The sequence below is a fragment of the Strongylocentrotus purpuratus genome, unplaced genomic scaffold (genome assembly GCF_000002235.5).
Source record: "Strongylocentrotus purpuratus isolate Spur 01 unplaced genomic scaffold, Spur_5.0 spur5_scaffold_8, whole genome shotgun sequence".
In the NCBI taxonomy this organism is placed as follows: Eukaryota; Metazoa; Echinodermata; class Echinoidea; order Camarodonta; family Strongylocentrotidae; genus Strongylocentrotus; species Strongylocentrotus purpuratus.
In genome coordinates, this window is record NW_022145614.1 from 27,367,334 (window position 1) to 27,386,791 (window position 19,458).

At 39.4% G+C, this 19,458-nt stretch overlaps 1 protein-coding gene across 1 annotated transcript in view; it reads left to right on the top strand.

Moving 5' to 3' along the window:
* Positions 1-12,370, top strand: part of LOC576202 (cystine/glutamate transporter) — a 15,068-nt gene extending 2,698 nt beyond the window's left edge. The window contains exons 3-12 of the mRNA XM_030976063.1: positions 240-566; positions 1,985-2,110; positions 4,657-4,756; positions 5,814-5,858; positions 6,300-6,423; positions 7,415-7,518; positions 8,237-8,333; positions 9,199-9,348; positions 10,418-10,595; positions 11,301-12,370. Of these exons, the coding sequence (XP_030831923.1) occupies positions 278-566; positions 1,985-2,110; positions 4,657-4,756; positions 5,814-5,858; positions 6,300-6,423; positions 7,415-7,518; positions 8,237-8,333; positions 9,199-9,348; positions 10,418-10,595; positions 11,301-11,365 (1,278 nt within the window). The 5' untranslated portion in view covers positions 240-277 and the 3' untranslated portion in view covers positions 11,366-12,370. The remainder of the gene's footprint in view (positions 1-239; positions 567-1,984; positions 2,111-4,656; positions 4,757-5,813; positions 5,859-6,299; positions 6,424-7,414; positions 7,519-8,236; positions 8,334-9,198; positions 9,349-10,417; positions 10,596-11,300) is intronic.
* The last annotated feature ends 7,088 nt before the right edge of the window (positions 12,371-19,458 follow it).

Genomic DNA, 19,458 nt, shown 5'->3' on the forward strand with positions numbered 1-19,458 from the left:
CAAACACCCTCAGCTATCGCCTCGAGCGTGTTAGACTGTTTCTAAGGTATACATGTACCTTGTGTGGGTAGTTCTTACTAATGCCCTCACTGCTGTGTATTATTCGTATAATAGCCTTGACAGGCTCGATTAACGCAAGTGATAACGTAATCATACTGACACCGCGTGTACAATGGGCGTTGGCTTTCCTTCGACATGTTTTTTTTTTTATTAAAAAAAGGGTTTGTGGTATTTCTTAGGGTGTCCTGCTTGGGGTGAACGGTTCCGTTGGTGGGCGATGATCCTCTGGACCTTCTGCGGGCTCATCTCCATGGTTGGCGCCCTCTGCTACGTCGAGCTCATCACCTCCTACACCAAGTCAGGCGGCGAGTTCACCTTCATCCTCGATGCCTTCGGTCCCGTGCCCGCCTTCCTCCGCATGTGGACGTTGCTCTTCCTCATCGGGCCCTCGTCCAACGCCGTCCAGGCCCTCACCGTCGCCAACTATCTCACCGTGCCCTTCTTCGGGTGCGACGAAGTCTCAGTGCCGCGGAACGCCGTGGTGCTGATTGCTATATGTGTCCTATGTGAGTTCAACCAGAGGCGAATCTAGTGGTCTAGTCGAAGGGGGCTTTGGGCACGTGCCCCAGGTTCTATTATGATCAAAATGAGAGGGAAAAGGGATAACTGAGAGTGGACAAGACATGAGAGGGGGGAGGGGGAGACGTGCAAATAAGATGGTATGATTCCTTCCAACAGCCTCCCCATAATAGATGACCATGCATGTTAATTCAAGTTTCATCAATCTAAAGAGCGATGCCAGTTTCCCCCCAATATTACAGTTATACCAGCCGACAAGTGAGTAAATGGAAGCCAACTGAGATTATCTATTTGAATAATCCTTTAAAGGTACTATGTCCCATTTGCAGGCCAAAAAATGAAAAAGTTAAATTCCAACTGCATTTGAAAGATAATACTAATTTAGAACTTCCCTAAAAGAGGTGGGGCTTGAAAATGTCTTGAAGTGGGAAAATAACGACTATTAGTTGTCAAATCGACTTTAGGGCTATAGAGCCCAAAAGTAATAGTCTTGATTTTCAGAAAATTGTACCGAATGGTCATACGTTTTATGCTGCGCAAAGATTCAATCAGTTTAATCTTGGCCATCACAAGAAGTGGGTTATTGATGTAGACAAATGCTCATGTACCCTTTACAACTCTTTTCATGTATGTTATTACCAAAGAAGGAAAAAAGCCAGTCAGTCACTCAATAGTGTCTGACAGTGAAGTCTAGCAAGTAAACGGGTTACCTTGCATAATTTGAATATGAGGACACTGCTAACGTTTAAATTTCATAGATAGGACATACATGACATATTCATAATTCCTGCAAAGTTCTACAGAATTTGAGGTTGGCTGCAAAAGGGACATAGTACCTTAAACATAGTGCACTTTCAGTAAAATGTTGGTATCAAATGGGCTTATTATGAAACCATAATATCTTTTAAGGGTTAAATGATTTGTACAAGAATCATACACTCCGTTAAGAGCATTTTTTTTATGATGGAGTGGGGGGGGGGGGGTTGATACCGATAAACCCCCTTCCTTTCCTCAAGCAGGGAAGGTGGGAGTGGGGGAGTCCTTGACGAAACAAGGTTTAATACACTTACCAATTGGTTTCAAACGATAATCTTCAGGGTCCATGCTGCTTAGAAATCACCAAGGAAAACATAATAGGTGACAGTATGTATCAAGGATCCCTATTGAGATCGATTCGGGCTTAACATTCCAAAAGAAAAATACAAATAATTTAAACATAAAAAAAAATACATTAAAAGTCATCAAGATGTCAAACTAATGTAAGAAAGGTATGTCACTTGGGTTGGGAAGGGGGAAGGGGAGCACGGATCGATTGTGCCCCCCGGGCCCCCTCCTATATTCCCCACTGCGGGTTGATATACTAATGATTGTTTTTGTATTACTCTTTGTGACTTTCTTTCCCCAGTTTTAACCTTCTTCATCAACTGCATCAGCGTGAAGTGGACAGCTCGACTTCAAGTCTTCTACACCGTCGCCAAGATCGTAGGTCTCATCATCCTTATCGTCACCGGTCTCGTCTTCATCCTCAAGGGTCAGTGATTGTTTGTTCATTTTTGTTTGTTTGTTTGTTCGCTCATTAATTTGTGTTGTTGTTGTTGTTGACGCAATTGCGACTACTTTCGAAAAATCAACCTAAGCCAATTTCACTAGCCTTATGCGTCACATTTTGAAATACGCGAATATGATAAAGACGTGTGACGTAATCCGAACATGATTTTTATGTTATACACAATATGACAATGGAATATATTGAAATTCCCCTTGATTTTATTCTTTCAAAAATAGTTGCGATCGTGTATGTTGCTGTTATTGTTGTTGTTGGGGATGATTTTGTTGGTGTTGTAGTTGTGTTAACATCTCTTGTTTTGTTTAATTTATAGGTCTTGCCCCGGGGTCTTGCCTATCGCAAAAGACGTTATACAATGCGTATCAACAACAAAAAATACCAACTTTGATAGCTCTTAATTAAAAAAAAAAAATCATAACCGGTCTCGTCTCCATCATGAAGGGTATTTTTTTTGTGTGTGGTTGTATCTTTGTTGTTGTTCTGTTTCTAGGTCTTGCCCATCGTAAACGACATTATACAGAGCAGCACAGATTTCAAACGGTGGTAACTCCTAATTAATAAGTCTATGTTTGGCATTCCCAACACAAGCATTTGCCTTCCGGGTTTACTTTACTATTGCATTTGTTTATATATTCAATGAGAAGGGAACAAATGCGAATTTCACTTTGAATTTAAATAGCCAATACCTCCTTTCAAACTTTTTCATAGTAAAGATCGAGTTCGTCGGATTTTATTATTTCTAGCAAAACTCTAATCATATTTTTTTCTGCCATGGATGAGTGAGCACCAGGATCTTTAAAAGCTATCAAAATCTCCTTGTTGCTTCATGCAGCCCAAACTTTGTACAAAAGGAATGGGACGATACTTTTTGAAAAGCCTGCTGCTCAGTCACATTGACAGTACAGTTATTAATACGGTTTATAAGTTTTGATATGAAAGACCACAGGCCGTCTTCCGAACAGTTAGATTAATGTGAAATCATCCATATTCGCATACTTAATCAATTACTTTTATTGTTTCCGTGTACTTTTTACATTAATTTTGTTTAGATATTTGGTATTGTCATTTTTTGATAAAATGAATATTTTTTTTTACGATGAGGAGGAATTTTTCTCCTAATTTTGTCTTCATACCCCACATACACAACATATTTGGGATATATTGAACAACCCCAGTCTTCAATGTGGAGATTCTAACTTCTTGTACTGTAATGTTACTATTAGCATTCCCCTGCGGCCTGTGTCAATTTTCAAATAACCGTTTAAAACGAGAAAACTTATCCAAGAAAAAAAAGTTTGTCAGAGAAGAAAACAAATCTCATCAGTGTTTTCCGAAACGGAGGTTACCATACTGAATTACTCACATAAACTTGAGGCCAATCTTGAGAATGCTTGCACAAACCTCCGGTGCGTGTATTGTTCATACTATAATATTTTGAGAGTGCTATTGTTTTTGTATCACTTTTGATTTATGGACGCTTAGAAAAGTTGACCAAAGGTCGACCATACCCTTCCGACAACTTTTCTGAAGGTTCAAATATCCTAATGGATTGTTTACAATAATCACAATATTTATTTCAGCTCTCATTTTTGTCTACTTTTTTGAATTTCAATCAAATATGCTCGTTTTTGTAATGACTCTTCCATTCAAAAATCTGGTCTTCATCGAACCAGGAACTTCCACGATGTACACGACCCAGATCGAACCATAATTATTGTGCGATAGGTTAAATACTTGAAGTGCTATAAGCTGATTTTTGTTCAAAGCAAATGAGTAGAGTGATAGATATAACGGTTTGAAGGAGATTAGGTTAATGCGAGTAATTGCAGCTGTTTCCTAGCATGAAATCTTGGGGGTACGAATTTTGTTTAACAACCCGGTTCTTTTATAAAAAGGAGTAAGGGCCTCAAAAGTGGCCGATGAGTTCCCCTTCGAACTTCGAGGAGTGATTATGGGTTCTCCAATGAGGTATTTACGGAGCTTATCAGATTATCTGAGGGGTTTATTAATCCCTCCTCATAGGGGCTCTGATTGAGTTCGATGGATCAGTGTCCGACCCACACCTGAAGAATATACTCGCGAACGTTTGAAAAGTTTAAAAACGTGAGGAATGATATAAACTCATAGTAGTGTTTTGTTAAACTTTTTCTTCTTAAGAGAAAGAGAGAGCTTCCTCTGTGATCACAGGTGCACTAAAATGCTATGTCTAACAATTTTCTCGCTCGGTTCCTACGAAATGAGAAAGTAAAAAAGTTTGAACATGGGCGTTGTTTGAATACGGATCTCTTCTACTGAAAATATTCGCAATCTTCTAATTCTGGGGGTGTAGCCTCACGGTATTTTCCCCGATCCGTTGCTGACCTTTCTTGAATTTTGCAGCACAAAATCTTACCCCATGTTTAGGCATTTTTTTTCCAAAAATGTAACGCATTAGAGCGGCACATCCCCGTATACCGTACACGTATACACTTGAGAACTATTTTATCTTTCGTTTCATTCTTATTTTGCAGGTAATGTATCGAACCTCCGAAATACGTTTGAAGGCGCAGAAATCAGTATAACAAAGTTCCCTCTCGCCGTCTATTCGGGTATCTTTGCATATTCGGGCTGGTAAGATTCTTCCGAAATGTCATAGAAAACAAAACTCATTGTATTTATGCTTTTTAATAATAATAATAGCCTAATAGTCCACTCCAAATTTTATTAAACCGAAACGGAAATTCTTTTTGCCCAATTGATCGTGAGCCCGGCAGCCAATGAGCAGCGCCAGATCGACGTTGCTCTTTCCCGTATCTTAATTTAGTAAAAGTTTTCGAATTTATTCCACATTTTGTAGAGATTTGTTCCCGTCTTTAATAAAAAAAAATAGATATAGATTTAATCATTATTTGATTGCTGTGGTCAGAGTCATGGGGCATGGGGGTACGTGCCTTCCATCGAGTGGTCAACAAATACAAAAATGAAAACACCTTGACAACCTCACGGACCCTCACCTAATCAGTAGCCTTGTAATTTCGTATTTCATTTTCTGAGTAAGACCGACGCCCCCAATAGTTCTATTGCTCCATCAATAATTGATGAACTGACGCTACGCCACTGGTAAAATTTGTAAATGTAGACTTTGAACCTTGATTCATTTCAATCCCATTTCCTTTCATCTTAAATCCCTCCCTCCAACTCTTTCAATGTAACCTCATCAGGCCAAATATTTCAAACATCTCTTTCTTCTCTTTATCAATTAGGCCATTAAACAAATATACATGTTTAGCGTCCTCGCCCGCTTTCTTTTGGGGGGCCGCCTCCCATTTTTTTTTTTTTTTGACATTTTTTAATTTTTTAAATTTTTTTTGTTGACATTTTTTTTAGAAAAAAAAACATGAAAAGCACTGCTAAAATGGATCTATTCCTGATTCGAAAAAAAATAGAAATAAAAATGTCGGCGGCCATCTTGAAAAATAGCCCGACTGTCAGGGAAAATGTACCGAGCGGCCATTTTGAGCGGAAAAAAAGGAGCAAAAAAAGGGCCTCCTCCTCCTTCCTATTTTTCAAAAAACAGGACGCTAAAAATGTTTGTTTTTTATTTGGCCTTATAATGACCGTTAGTGCCTTCAAGTCTGGTAATCAACATAATGATCGTAAGACTCTGATATTTCTTTTCTTCATTCAGGGACTACATTTCTTCTATGACAGAAGAAGTAAAGCAACCAGAAAAGTAAGTTGATTTTACTTCGTGCTATCATCATCATCCTCATCATTATCATCATTATCATTATCACCATCATCATCATCATTATCATTATCATGACCACAATCATCATCATCATCATCACCACTAGCACCAACATCATTATCATTATCATTAAATTCGTCACCACTACCGAAATCACCATCATAATCATCATCGTCCTCATCATTATGAACTGTCATCATCATCATCGTCATCATTATCATCATCCTCATTACTGTCATCATCATCATCGTCATCATTATCCCCATCATCATCATCATCCTCCTCATCATCATCATCGTAATAATTATCATCATCATCATCGCCATCATCATAAAATTCAATAGACAAGTGGACCCTGTAACTTTTCTGATTTCTGACTACTAAAAAGGAGTAATCATTGCTTTCATGGTATGTGTTTCTTAGAACGATCCCTCGCAGTGTGGTGATCTCGATGTCGACCGTCATCGTCATCTATCTCCTCGCAAACATCGGCTACTTCTCTCTGCTTACTCCTCAGGAAGTACTCTCATCAGACGCAGTAGCAGCTGTAAGTAAGATAGAGAGAGAGTAAACAATATTTTAAGAGAGAGAGAGAGAGAGAGAGAGAGAGAGATGAGGGGAGAGAGGGTGTGGAGAGAGGGTGGGGAGAGAGGGTGAGGAGAGAGGGTGGAGAGAGAGAGAGAGAGAGAGAAAGAGAGAAGGGTAGATGGTGTGGGATAGATGAGGGGAGAGAGGGTGGGGGAGAGAGAGGGGGCGGCGGAGAGAGAGAGAGAGAGAGAGAGAGAGAGAGAGAGAGATGAGGGGAGAGAGGGTGTGGAGAGAGGGTGGGGAGAGAGGGTGGGGAGAGAGGGTGAGGAGAGAGGGTGGGAGAGAGAGAGAGAGAGAAAGAGAGAGAAAGAGAGAGAGAAAAAGATATGGAAAAATATCATTATCATCATTAATAGTAGTAGTAGTAGCAGTAGTAGCAGTAGTATACTAGTATACAAATATACACTGTCTTTGGAGGTTCTAGTTAAAACTATGCGCAAGAGGTGACTTCAATAATACTATTTGCTGAGGGCGCAGCCCTGAAGCAAATGGTTCTTTTGGAGTCACCGAGGCCTATAGTTTTAACCAGTACCTCGAATAGAAGGCATGGTATATTTGTTTTATATCCTGCATCAAAAATTTATTTTATAACAAATAATATAAAAATAAGATAAAACATTTTTGGGAAAAAGAGAACAAAAAAAAAGAAGTAAATTTTAACAAAAAGATTTAAATTATTTTGTTTTCAATAAATTAAGATTTGAAAGAAGAAAAAAAAATTCTGAACAAAAAATTACATTTTTTTTTCAACTCCTAAATAGTACTCCCAAATAGCTCTCTCAGTTAGTAGCTGTGTGTATTTTGTAAATTGCTTTATATATTCAATATATTATTTGTTGTTGTATTCGTGGATCAGTTATCTTTGTCACATCATCTGAGGGGGCTTAACATAGCTCCAAAGCTTTCCTCTCCCTCTCTATCAGATTTATTTTTTTAATTTTCCACTGTAGGACTTTGGTACGAAAGCTTTAGGAGACTGGTCTTGGTTGATCTGGCTGTTCGTGGCTCTTTCTGCCGCTGGAAACCTTAATGGAGCAGTCTTTGGTAGGACCAGGTATGTGTAGACCGAGTGGTATAAGGAGGGTCCAGTCATCGACGGGGCACGGATTTAATAATAATAATAATAATACAAACGGTGCTTTATATAAAGTGTTTACCACCGAAGTCTCTCTCTGAGCGCTATGAAAAATAGGTTCCAAGTACAGACTTCTTCAACTGGTGTAAATATAAAATCACGGAGATTACAAAAAGACACATACATATTATTAATGGGTGGAGGGGGAGATGAGGGGCACCGGGCATGATTAAGATGAAATCTGAAGAAAAAGGCTTGTTGAGTGTAGGGAGGGTATTCTCCCCCCCCCCCCAAAAAAAGGGGGGGGAGGGGTCTGCCATTGTTCCATCTTCTCCTCTCAATGAATCTTTGATAGAAATTTAGATGGGGGGGGGGGGGGGCACTCGGACTCTATTTGCACTAAACCCGAAAAGGGGGCTAGTTGAGTGAAGGGAAGTTATAAAAAAGGGTGGGGTCTGTCATTTGTTCATGTTACCCCTCTCCTTTCTCCCATTCCCCATTTCTTACATTTATCATCATTTTATCATGCTATCAAGCAAGGGCTTGCCGTGATAGCCCTTCTTCTGCATATTTCTTAATTGTCAGCTATATTTTGTTTTAATGCCATCATTCATTTTTTAATTATATTCTATGCATAACATTTTTTTTTCAATTGCATTATTATCCTTAATATTTCTTCTCTTTTGACACACCTTAGAACTTTCTTTGTAGCAGCACGAGAGGGCCTCCTACCTGAATTTCTATCTATGATTCATATTAACCACCTTACACCGATTCCCGCCATCGCAATATCGGTGATTATAACATTTTTAAGAATTGAATCCGAGTCGTACGTGCAGGAGTGTCTCTAGTAGATCATTTTGAAAGGGGTGTCGAATTAACTTTGCTGACATAATTATTTGCCCTCCAAAAAATCAAAACAAGCAGTAAAAAAATAGTCCAAAAAAGGAGGACCCCAAAAAGACCGAAGATTCCCCCCTTTTTTCCCCCGGTTGATTTGAAATCTGAAGGTGCCCCCGTCTACATGCTAATACGTGTTATAACCCTTCGATATTATCCCTTAAGATTAATAATCAAAATACCTCACCTGTGGGGTATAGGATGTTTGCTCCTTTTCACCCCTCCTCCGCCTTTTTAGATACATAATTATTAACCTCGCTTATATTGAATAGTGAGAAGAGGTGTTTCATTCACGTAATTATAATTGTACTTATACTTGTTTTGTTTCCTGATGGCTGAGTTTCCAAGTGCTATGCTAGAATTTGTTTTGACGCCCCTAAATAAATATGAGTGTTTGTATTATCATTGCTATTACAAGTATACAAACATGTGGGTTCTCCCAATTTATTTTTATTCTTTTTCTTTCTTTTTGTTGTTGTTGTTGATCAAATGATTTTATTTCTCAAGCAAAACATAATACAAGAATAATTATATCACAACAATATGCAATGAAACGATAAATATAATGGAAATAGCACGAGAAAAGAGGAACTAACTTGAAGCAGAGCTTGCTGAAATGTTAGTTCCTCAGATGCTGTTTTACAATAAAACATGAAAAAAGTATGCTTAGAAATCAATAAATAGTCAAATATGTAGCTAAGAAATTCTAAATTCTAAATTCTAAATTCTAAATTCTAAATTCTTATTTCGTTTCTTTAGCTTCCCTTCAGTATGCTGTTCATCCTGGTGGGCGATGCCCTCATCCTGATAAAGTATCTGACATTCATTGACTGGTTCTTCTCCGCCTTCACCATCGCCATCATACCATACTACCGCTGGAAGTACCCGAACATGAGAAGGCCTTTTAAGGTGAGGGCCAGATAACGAGGAGGTGGGGTTGGGGTCACTACATGATCCATAATTGAGATTTTAATGGAACGATTATTTTGTTGGGGGGGGGGAGGGCGCCACCGGTCTTATGATCGAATCTCTTTGTTAGTCGGAAAATAGAGTGCTAATTTATACAAGGCTGTTTATTAGTATATGTTGGTTCATGTGTGTGTGTGTGGGGGGGGGGGTGGGGTGGATTGGGCGGCAATGGACGAGAAAACAAGTTTATCGAACTCTCCCTCCCACATTTTCTCGGATTCGGGACCCATCCCTGCTTTCATTTCATTAACAACCACTGGAGTTACAAAATTTCTGACCAACAAGCATCATCCCTCTTTCTTCTCCTGAGAGTCTTCTACCATTAGCTAATCTCTTCACCTTCTTCGGGTTGCTCATTATGGCGAGGGCGTTCTATATAGCCCTCCCCCAATGTACCGACATTTTAGAATATTCCAGAAATTTCGTGGATGTGTTGTGGTACATCATTCATTTGATTCTCAATCAGGAGGTTGAGGGTTCGGATCCCATGGCGGCACCAACGTCCTTTGGCAAGACATTCTTCCACATGTGCCACTCTCCATCCAGGTGTTGATAAGCCTGGTTACCCGATTTGCTAGAGCGCTATATACATATTTGGCCGCCGGTTATGACCGGGCTAAACAATGTTGGAGCCTCAGGAGTGTGTCACAGTGTGACGGACCTGACCGTTTAATACAAGAAGCCACCGGAATAGCTAGGCCTAACGAGTTTTACTCACCATAGAGGTGTCGTGGTCGAGTGGATATGTCACCGGACTGTCGATCACAAGGTCCGCGGTTCGAGTCCCACCGCGGCACTAATGTCCTTTGGCAAGACTACATTTGCCACACTCAACCTAGAGGTAAATGAGTACCTGGCAGGAATTAATTCCTTGAAATGCTAGAGCGCCGTATGGCAGCCGTGCTAAAGCCAGGGAATAATCGGGAGCCCCATAAGTGTCAATTCTGACAGACATGAGCGCTATACAAGAACCCACTATTAGTATTATTATTATCATCTTCTCCTACAGATCCCTCTCCCATTAACCATCATCTTCATCCTCTTCACGCTGTTCATCATGGTGATGACGTGTTACACGCAGCCCTTCTATTCTTTCATGGGTGTGATCGCTACCCTGGCTGGGGTACCCATCTATTACCTCTGTGTCTGGTGGACAAACAAACCACCGTGGTTAATCAATGTTATCCGTAAGTCACGCCCTGATTATTTTTTATTGACTCATATATATTTGTTTACTTATTTATTAATTTATTTATTCGTTTATTTTGTAATTCATTTATTTATTTGATTATTCATTTATTCGTTTATTTACTCATAAAAAAAAAAATCTTTTTCACTTCATTTATTTATTAAAACATTTTTCGTTTATCTACTTTTTCATTTGTTTGTGCTTTTTGAATTTGATGTTTACTAATCCTTGTTTATCTATTCATTTACCCATGTATCTATTTTTTCTATCCATATATCTATTTATTTAGTTGAAATGTTATGTGTTGGCCCTATTTGATATTTAGTGGATTTGGTAATTGTTGTTTGATTGTAATTAAAGCAAACCATTTATCGTCAAACATTTGAAAGTACACAGGGCGTATCAGATCAAATTTTCCGACACGCTAGCCAAGAAACATCCGACATCATTTTTACAGGTATAAATATTTGGGATTTGCCTACAAGGATCTAAAAAATCGAAACGTTCGGACCAAAGAGCCCCCCCCCCCCCCCCCCCCCCCCCCCCCCAAAAAAAAAAAAAGAAAAGAAAAAAAGAAGAGAGACAAACATGATAAAGACAATGTTAATCTCAGATAAACCTCTTTTCTTTTAATGAATATGTATAACTATATTCATACATAATTATTTAACTACTTCTCATTTTTTGTTTTTGTTTTATATAGTGAAAGTCAACCTGTTCTTCCAGAAGTTTTTCTTCGCTATCAGACAAGAGGAGAAGACATATTAAAGACATACTTCCCACACCAGTCCGCATCAACAAGAGGACTTTTCCATTATATACTGCTACGAGCCAAAACAATTTATTGACTTTTAAAGATGCTCGTAACTATCTAATACCGAAGTGAGATAGTTATGCACGTGTTTAACTATATGAAGAAACACATTCCAAAATGTATAAAGACGTGATGAAAATGTTGTTAGTTTAACTTTAAAACACCACTAAAGGCTTGTTCAGATAATTATGGCCGCGGTAAACCGCAGCAAAAAAAAAGCCGCCGCGGTTCACGTGTAAATTTGAAAGGCAACTGCGCGCAACGAAGGACTTGCGCGTATTTACTGAGCTCTGTGGTTTATAGATACAGAAATGTGAAGGTATACTTAACGTCATTATAAAATAACCGCCGCGGTTTTGCCGAGTCATATCTGAATCCACAGATTCATCGTGCGTGAAGTGTGAACTTAGATCGTCACCTCGTACAACTCACCTTAATTTTCTATATAAACGAAACAAAATAGTAGAGGAAAAAAATGGGAAAATATTGTTTGTTTTTTCCATTTCACAAATTTAGGTTATTTTGTTCATTCGTTTCGTAACATAATTGTAAAGAATTGATATAAATTGAAATTTGACGCTCCACTATTGAACAAACAGACTGTCCGATTTTAAGAATATGTACAGAAATATTGTATTTAGAATTAATTTCGTAGAAATTACTAAAAATTTAAGATTAATGTAAAAAGATATTTTCTTATCATATTACAATTTTATGTTATAACATTTCCTCTTAGCTACCTCAAACTTGTTCAAACGTTTGACCGGCCGACCGACCTATATACTGCACGACTTTAAAACTTTGATTAAAAAGAGAAAAGTAATTGCTAAAAGCGAGTTGCCTCCTGTTCATCCAAGCGTGAACACATACCACACGAAGAAGATGCTAAAGGATTCGGGATAAACACTCTTTCATGAGAAGTATAATAATTTACTGCGCATAAATGATTTGTAAAATAATTAGCAATTTTCTAGGTGTTAATTTCTTTTGACTCACACTGTATAGGCTAATAATTAGAGAGTGAGAGAGACAGAGGAAACTAGAGAAGGGGGGAGATAAGGACTGATAGAGAGAGAGAGAGAGAGAGAAAGAGTTAGACAGTGTGAGAGAGAGAGAGAGAGAGAGAAAGAGAGAAAGAGAGAGTGAGAGAGAGGGGGGGGGGGGGGGGACTTGGAAAATACTGTGCATTGCCAGAGAGTTTTGCTCTTGACGGCAACCAAATTATAGGGAAATGTTCTTTTCATTTTGCCATTTCGATGCAGTACGCATATACATGTATATGAGCCTGACAGAACGTATCAAAAGGTCACTGATACTATGTCACTTTGTAATCATAGCTTTACCATTGGCAAATCCAGCATTTTCGCTCAGTAGGGAGGGGGAGGGGGGGGGGGTAGTGTGAGCACTATATGTTTTAAAATTATATTAAGCACAGTTTTTTTTTTAAATTTTAATTATTAAACAAATAATAATAATAATAATCAAAAAAAGTCCGGGGGCCGGGCCCGTCGCCCTTCGTCCCCCCCCCCCCGTGGATCCGCGCCTGTGTAGACAAACAAAATTGCATCTCAGGCATGAAGAAATAGGTCATTTGGTTTCATGCGTCCGGTAAAATATTCAATGCGTCTGGTAAAATGAATTCATGCGTCCGGTAATTTTTTATTTAAAAAAATAAAGTCCATTCTATAAAACAGATGATACGCAGGTTGATTTTGTGGGTCGGTGAAATTTTGTGCACGTGGTAATTTTTAGCAGGTCTGAAACACACTCGGCTACGCCTTGTGTGTTTAAACCATGCCCAAAGTTACCTTGTGCACACAATTCCTACCGACCCACTAATACCTGCGCATCATTTTGTATACTGTCAGCAGCCTTATGGGCATACTTACTTGACTTTTATATTCATTTATTTAGGCTATATATTTTTCGTAACTAAAGAATGAAAGGTGGACAGGGTAAATTAAGGTCTAATTTGTTGAACAGTTTTAGATGTCAGCTTCAGGCTTATTCCATATTCTCAAGAAACATAAATCGAAACAAATCAATTTTTCACAAACTTTTAAAGATTAAAACAATTGGTAGGGGTATGAATTAATTCCTTGTTAACTGTATGAATGTTTTTATACTTTTAAGGCAATTTGGCGATTCAAATATTTATAATATATAGATAATTAAATTTTTCTCAAGATGTTTGTTCTGAATTTTTTTTATAATTTCGCAGATGTTTTCTTTCGCGCTCTCGGTCGATTTACTGGTTTCCTTCAGATATTTATTGAGATCTGTAGAACTCCCCGAAGAGCTTGTTCCTTTTAACTTAACGAAATCACTAGGAAAAAAAACACTCTCACACAATAAGGTTAATATAGAATTAATATCAACAATTTATATAGATGAGCAACAAAAATGACCAAGGTTCATATAATTGTTCAGGCCGAAAACATTTACACACAATAATTAAATGTCTATTAAATGGAGCGAACAACTCTCTTAAACGTCAATATAAATCAACTATAACATGAAGTGATCACTGGATAAAACAGAAACAATTAGTCTCCTATAAGCCACCATTATTATTATTATTATTATTATAAATTACGATAAGCAATACAATAATAAACGGGTTCGTCTCAAGGCCGGAGTAAGAAACTCACCTCGAGGTTAAGGGATAGTTGAGTTCTGTTGCAGAGGGCGCTACACACAATATTTTGTTGTGAGATAATGAAAAACTGAGTATCAAATTTGAAAGAACATACAGTTTAAATGACAAAATCAACTTTGTTTTATCAAAATCGGTTCAGAGACGGCTGAAATATCCATAAATATAACCATTTCTAATATTTTTGTACCACCACAAATATTCGAAAATTTAAATCAGGCGTTAAAAAGACGAAATAGCGCCGTATACACGTTTTATTCCAGGCAATGCCGATAGTGGCTTTTTGTTGGCTATAAAAAATTATGCACGACCAGCCGGCCCGTGTATTGTTAAAATTAATTAATTAATCAATAATGGTCACCATATTTTGTTGAAAGTGGAGCTGAATTGGTATGGTCGTATTGGGGGGGAGGGGGTAAAGTTATTTTTTCTCAACACACACCCACCCCCTCCCCCTCGAGCAAAAAAAGAAGAAAAAGGCGGTGTTCTATCTTTTTTTTAAGGTTAAATTAACGCTACCATTTTTTAGGCCAAGAGGGGAGGGAGGAGTCGAGTCCCCCGAGTCCCCGCCCCGCCCCCGTGGATCCGCTACTGATAAAAACATTGAGGTGGGAAGGGTTTACCCCCAAAACATCCCCCCTTCGTACTCGCCTGGTCAATTGGTCACTACAGATCTTTAAACATTTTGTGGGCATGGTTTCTGGAATAAAAAAATAAATATGAATATGAATCGAAAGCTAGTAGGTAAACGTTGCAGCCTCAAGATGTATCTCAGTGGTTAAAGTTTGTCCCAGTAAGCACACCCCCGTGCGTTTGATGTACGTGAAGCAATTGCACGATCCCTCTTCGAAACAAAGTTGACCGCACCTAATGACGGACGTCACGTCTTCGTGGGATGAGTGAGTGTCAGTGAGTGCCCGGTCACTGGCAACAAGTCTGTACACTGCCGATCGTTTGAAGCCTGTCATAAAGAAGAGAATAAGCAAGTAAACTTCATGAATTTCTGTAAATTGAAATCAGTGCCAAACATTCCAGGGGCTCACCTCTCAGGGGCAGTGGCATAATAAGCAAAACGTTGGGGAGGGGGGGGGGGGGGGAGGGGCGGGCGGAAGTAAAATCTGAATTTCGACAACGCTCGTCACCGTGCACAAAATGGGAAACAAATCGAAAACACGGGCGTTGCCTTAGCGGTGCACCGCTGAAGCCGGCGTTGCTTTAGCGTTGGTTTAACGGTAGAGAGCGGTAGCGAGCGTTGGTCCCGCTCCGACACCTCATTACCAACGCCAAACCAAAGTTCATCACCGCAATGGATCGCTGCTTCAACGCCCGACACCGTTCCAGCAATCCCGTGTCCGCTCGTAAAACGCTTACAATCGCTCCACCAAAGTTTGTGCAACGTTTAATCACCGCCCGGGCAAAGCTGGCGAAGCAGCGGTGGTCCAGCGTTCAAGATTTCTGCGTTGGCCTAGCGGACCAAAGCGTCCACGAACTTGCGTCTAGCGGTGCCAAACTTTGACTGGGCGTTGTTGGAGCGGTGGTGAACTTTGCCGGAGTTGAAAATTGCCCGCTCCTCACCGCTCGCAATATTTTGTGCAGCTCAAAACTTTCGGAGCGGTAGGAGGGACCATCAGCGGTGGCCGAGCGTATACGGCGTTGCCTTAACGGGGGCCAACTTCTGTTAAACGGTGGTGAACGGTTACGAGCGGTGATGATTTTTTTTTTCACCGCTCCAGGAACGCTCCAGCAAAGTTCTGGCGGTGAGACCGGGCCTTTACATGTTACAGGCCCCGCGGAACGCTTTTCAAAGAGTGTAGCGTGGGATCATGCAGGTAGGGCGTAAATTGGCGTGGGTTTAAGGGTCTTGCCCCGGCGGGTATAGGGGCAGAGCCCCGGAATATCGGGGGTTTAAGGCATTATATTATAGTCAAATGAACATTCAGGGTCCAGTCTTAGGGCCCCGGGTGGGGTCAAGGGGCGGAGCCCCCGGAATCTCAGGGATTTTAGGCATTTAATTACGGTCAGATTAGCATATTTTGATACCTCAATTGGGACAATGGCAGGTCACTCTTTCTTTTTTTTTATCTCTTTCTTTCTTTTTCTGTTTAACATACTGTTTCAAGAAAGGTTGACAATGACAATAGGCTTTTTTCGTAAGGTAAGTTTAATGCTAAAAAACGGCCCGAAACGGACAAAATGGCGCCTGGATGGTCGCGCATGAGTGATTCGGAAAAAAGAAGAATTCAGTGACTTTGATGGGATGCTAGAGATTACGCCTAAGAAGTTTGAAAGGAATTGGGATAGAGGAGGGCTCGCAAGCACTGTAGTGCGTGCAAAATAAATAGGATTGTGGTGAATGAAGGACACATGGAGACGCGCACTGATCAAGTGGTAAAAAAATGAATTAAAAAAATAAAAATAAAAACAAATTATTTGTAAGGTTTGCTCTGAAACTTACCGGTCACAAGAGCTGTTCCATAGAGCTCCATACGTAGGCTGATATGCTCATTCCAGGTCAAAGGTAGCAGGCGGATATAGCGACAAACTTGAGGCACGGGCAACGTGTTGTTTACCACAGTGTCCCGGTCACTATTGCCGTTGAAGACCTATAACGGGGAAAAGAAAAAGTATTTTTGAACCATAGGCGTAGCCAGGGGCACACCTAATAAAAGATTAACCACGAAACGTGTGGCTTACTTCGTTCCATCGGATCTTCGGTTCTTTGGGTTGAATGAACTTTCCTGAAATTCTCGTTTCTTTGCTTTCTGGCATAAAGGTTTATGGGCTTCTTGACATTGCGTCCCCAATACAGAAGTGTCTATAAATGTGCAAAGGTTAAACATTATTTTGAAAGAAATTATAACATGTAATAGCCTCGCTAGATTAATCAATTTCTCGTGAGCCTTCGTAATTTAGTACCCTTTTCTGGAATAAGTGAATAAATAGCACTTTATTTATCAATCTTTAACATCTTTGGAAACCATAACGCTGGGTAGGACGTGCTCCCTTGTGAATTTTCTTGTGGTGAAGATGGCTAAAATGAATAAAAATGGGTGAATGTGGGCCAGAAACTAAAAACTTAATAATCATCTACATAACGCTCGGTCAGGTTGAACAACACTTGCTCATGCGACAATTGCTCCGCGTCAAATTCGTACACTAACCAAATTTTTAACTTTACCCAACACTATACATGTACCACAATCCTAAACCAAACTTCAATACAACCCAATTGCAACCCTTACCCTAATCCTTTTGGAGGAGGCGTGGTGGCTTAGGGGTGTCGTAATCAGGAGGGGTATTGTTAAACCCGATTTCAGACAAAATATAAAGTCTCAGTCACACCTTTGCGTATTTGGCTTGCGTATTGCTGTATATATATGGCAGGGGCGTACGCAGGATTTTTTCAAGGGGGGGGGGGGGGTTTTTAAAATATTTTGCTCCCGAAAATTTGAAAATCGCGCCGGCCGAAAAGTCGCTCAGTGGGGGGGTAAGCGGACACTTTTTTTTTTTTTTTTTGGAGGTAAAAAAAAATCGCAACGACTCAGCCAGCCGATAAGTCGCTCAGGGGGGGGGGGGGGGGGGGGGGGGGGGGTAAGCGGACACATTTTTTTTTTTTTTGGTCTCGAAATTTCATAATTTGACATTTTTTGTCGTTGGGGGGGGGGTAAGGTCACCTTATTTAGGTTAGCCGTGGGTATAATTTTTTTTTTTTTTTTTTTTTTTTTTTAAAAAAAAAAAAAAAAAAAAAAAAAAAAAACCAAAGGGGGGGGGGGGGGGGGGGGTTTGAACCCCCAAAACCCCCCCCCCTGCGTACGCCCCTGATATATGGCAAGCCGTTTTAACATTTATTCCTTTTCCTATTTCTTGATATCAAGGAATGGATTCTTGATATCAAGAAATCATTTTCTGCTGTAAAGCAAAGGTAATTCTTAATATCAAGAAATAGGAATAAATGTTTAAAACGGCTTGCCATAAATATGCAGCAATACGCAAGCCAAATACGCAAAGGTGTGACTGAGGCATAGACACGGGCGTTTGTGACTGTACGGACGCCTCGGCATACATGCAACTCAAGCTCCCAACATAGCAGTGCGTCCTTGCATATTTACTGTTCTTCTTATCCTATCAGAGCTGTCCAGTCACACCGACAAGACCGACACCAGATCGACAACAGACCCAACCAAAAAAAAATACATATACGGCTACGACCAAGAATGTGTCGATCTGTAGACGATGTGGAGTCAGTTTGTCGTTGTGACCGAGGTATTAGCATTTACCTTATCGGTGCCGGGGGCGCTGAGGTTTTGTACAGTATCAAAGGAAACTCCATCAATACTGCAGGCAATCTTGAAGCTAATTACCCACTCGCTAAAAGCGGTATCCTGACTACCTTGCGTTGCCAGTCCAAAGATGCGATGCAGGGTTAACAGATCAACCTAAATGAAAAATATGAATGGATGATGATTATGATAATAATGATAATAATAAAAATAATAGAAATGACAATGAATTATGAAAATGATAAGAGAATTATTATATACATAGTTTGTTTTTATTATGATTTTATGATTATATTATGTTTTTTATCATCGTTTTTATTATGATTTTATGAAGTATGTGTGTGTGTGTGGGTTGGTGTGTGAGTGAGTATGTGTGGATGTGGGTGAGTGTGCGTGTATGGTTGTGTGTGCGTGTGTGTGTGTGTGTCTCTCTCTCTCTACAATGGGAAAGGGTATGAGAAATATAGTTGCGTCCTCCCTTTTGGAGGATTCTTTGCAAAGGTTGAAAATGTTTATATAATAATTATACTTGGATATACCAACTTCTTATATTAACAGGACATCTATAAATAACCCTACATGGAACATTAATCAGACATCATACAAAACTGGTTTATTAACCCTTACCCTCATCCTAACAATATAACTAATTAAACTAATGACTAATGATTAAACCTTTTGTTCCTTGGGAGGCCTTTATTGTTTTCTCTGCCTGCGAACGTACGTAGACGGTAATACTTCTTTTGTTCAATTGTTAACAGGACACGAAAATGTCCTGCTAATGACTATCTCTATTAAATGACTCATTTTTAACTACATATGTCCGTCTAATGACGCCGTAAAGTAAATATAAGAGAGAATGATGGTTATAAGAGAATAATGGTTAATATATATATATATATATATATATATATATATATAAAAGTGCGAGAATTCTCAACTGTGACATGACAACGGGTGTTCCAGAATATGTAATAAAATTGTACAGCTACGTCTCACGTTCCTAGACCATTTTCTTCAAGCCTATATATATATATATATATATATATATTATGTTTACATACACATAATTATGCTTGCCAACAGATGTTTCCATTTTGCCCCCACTTGA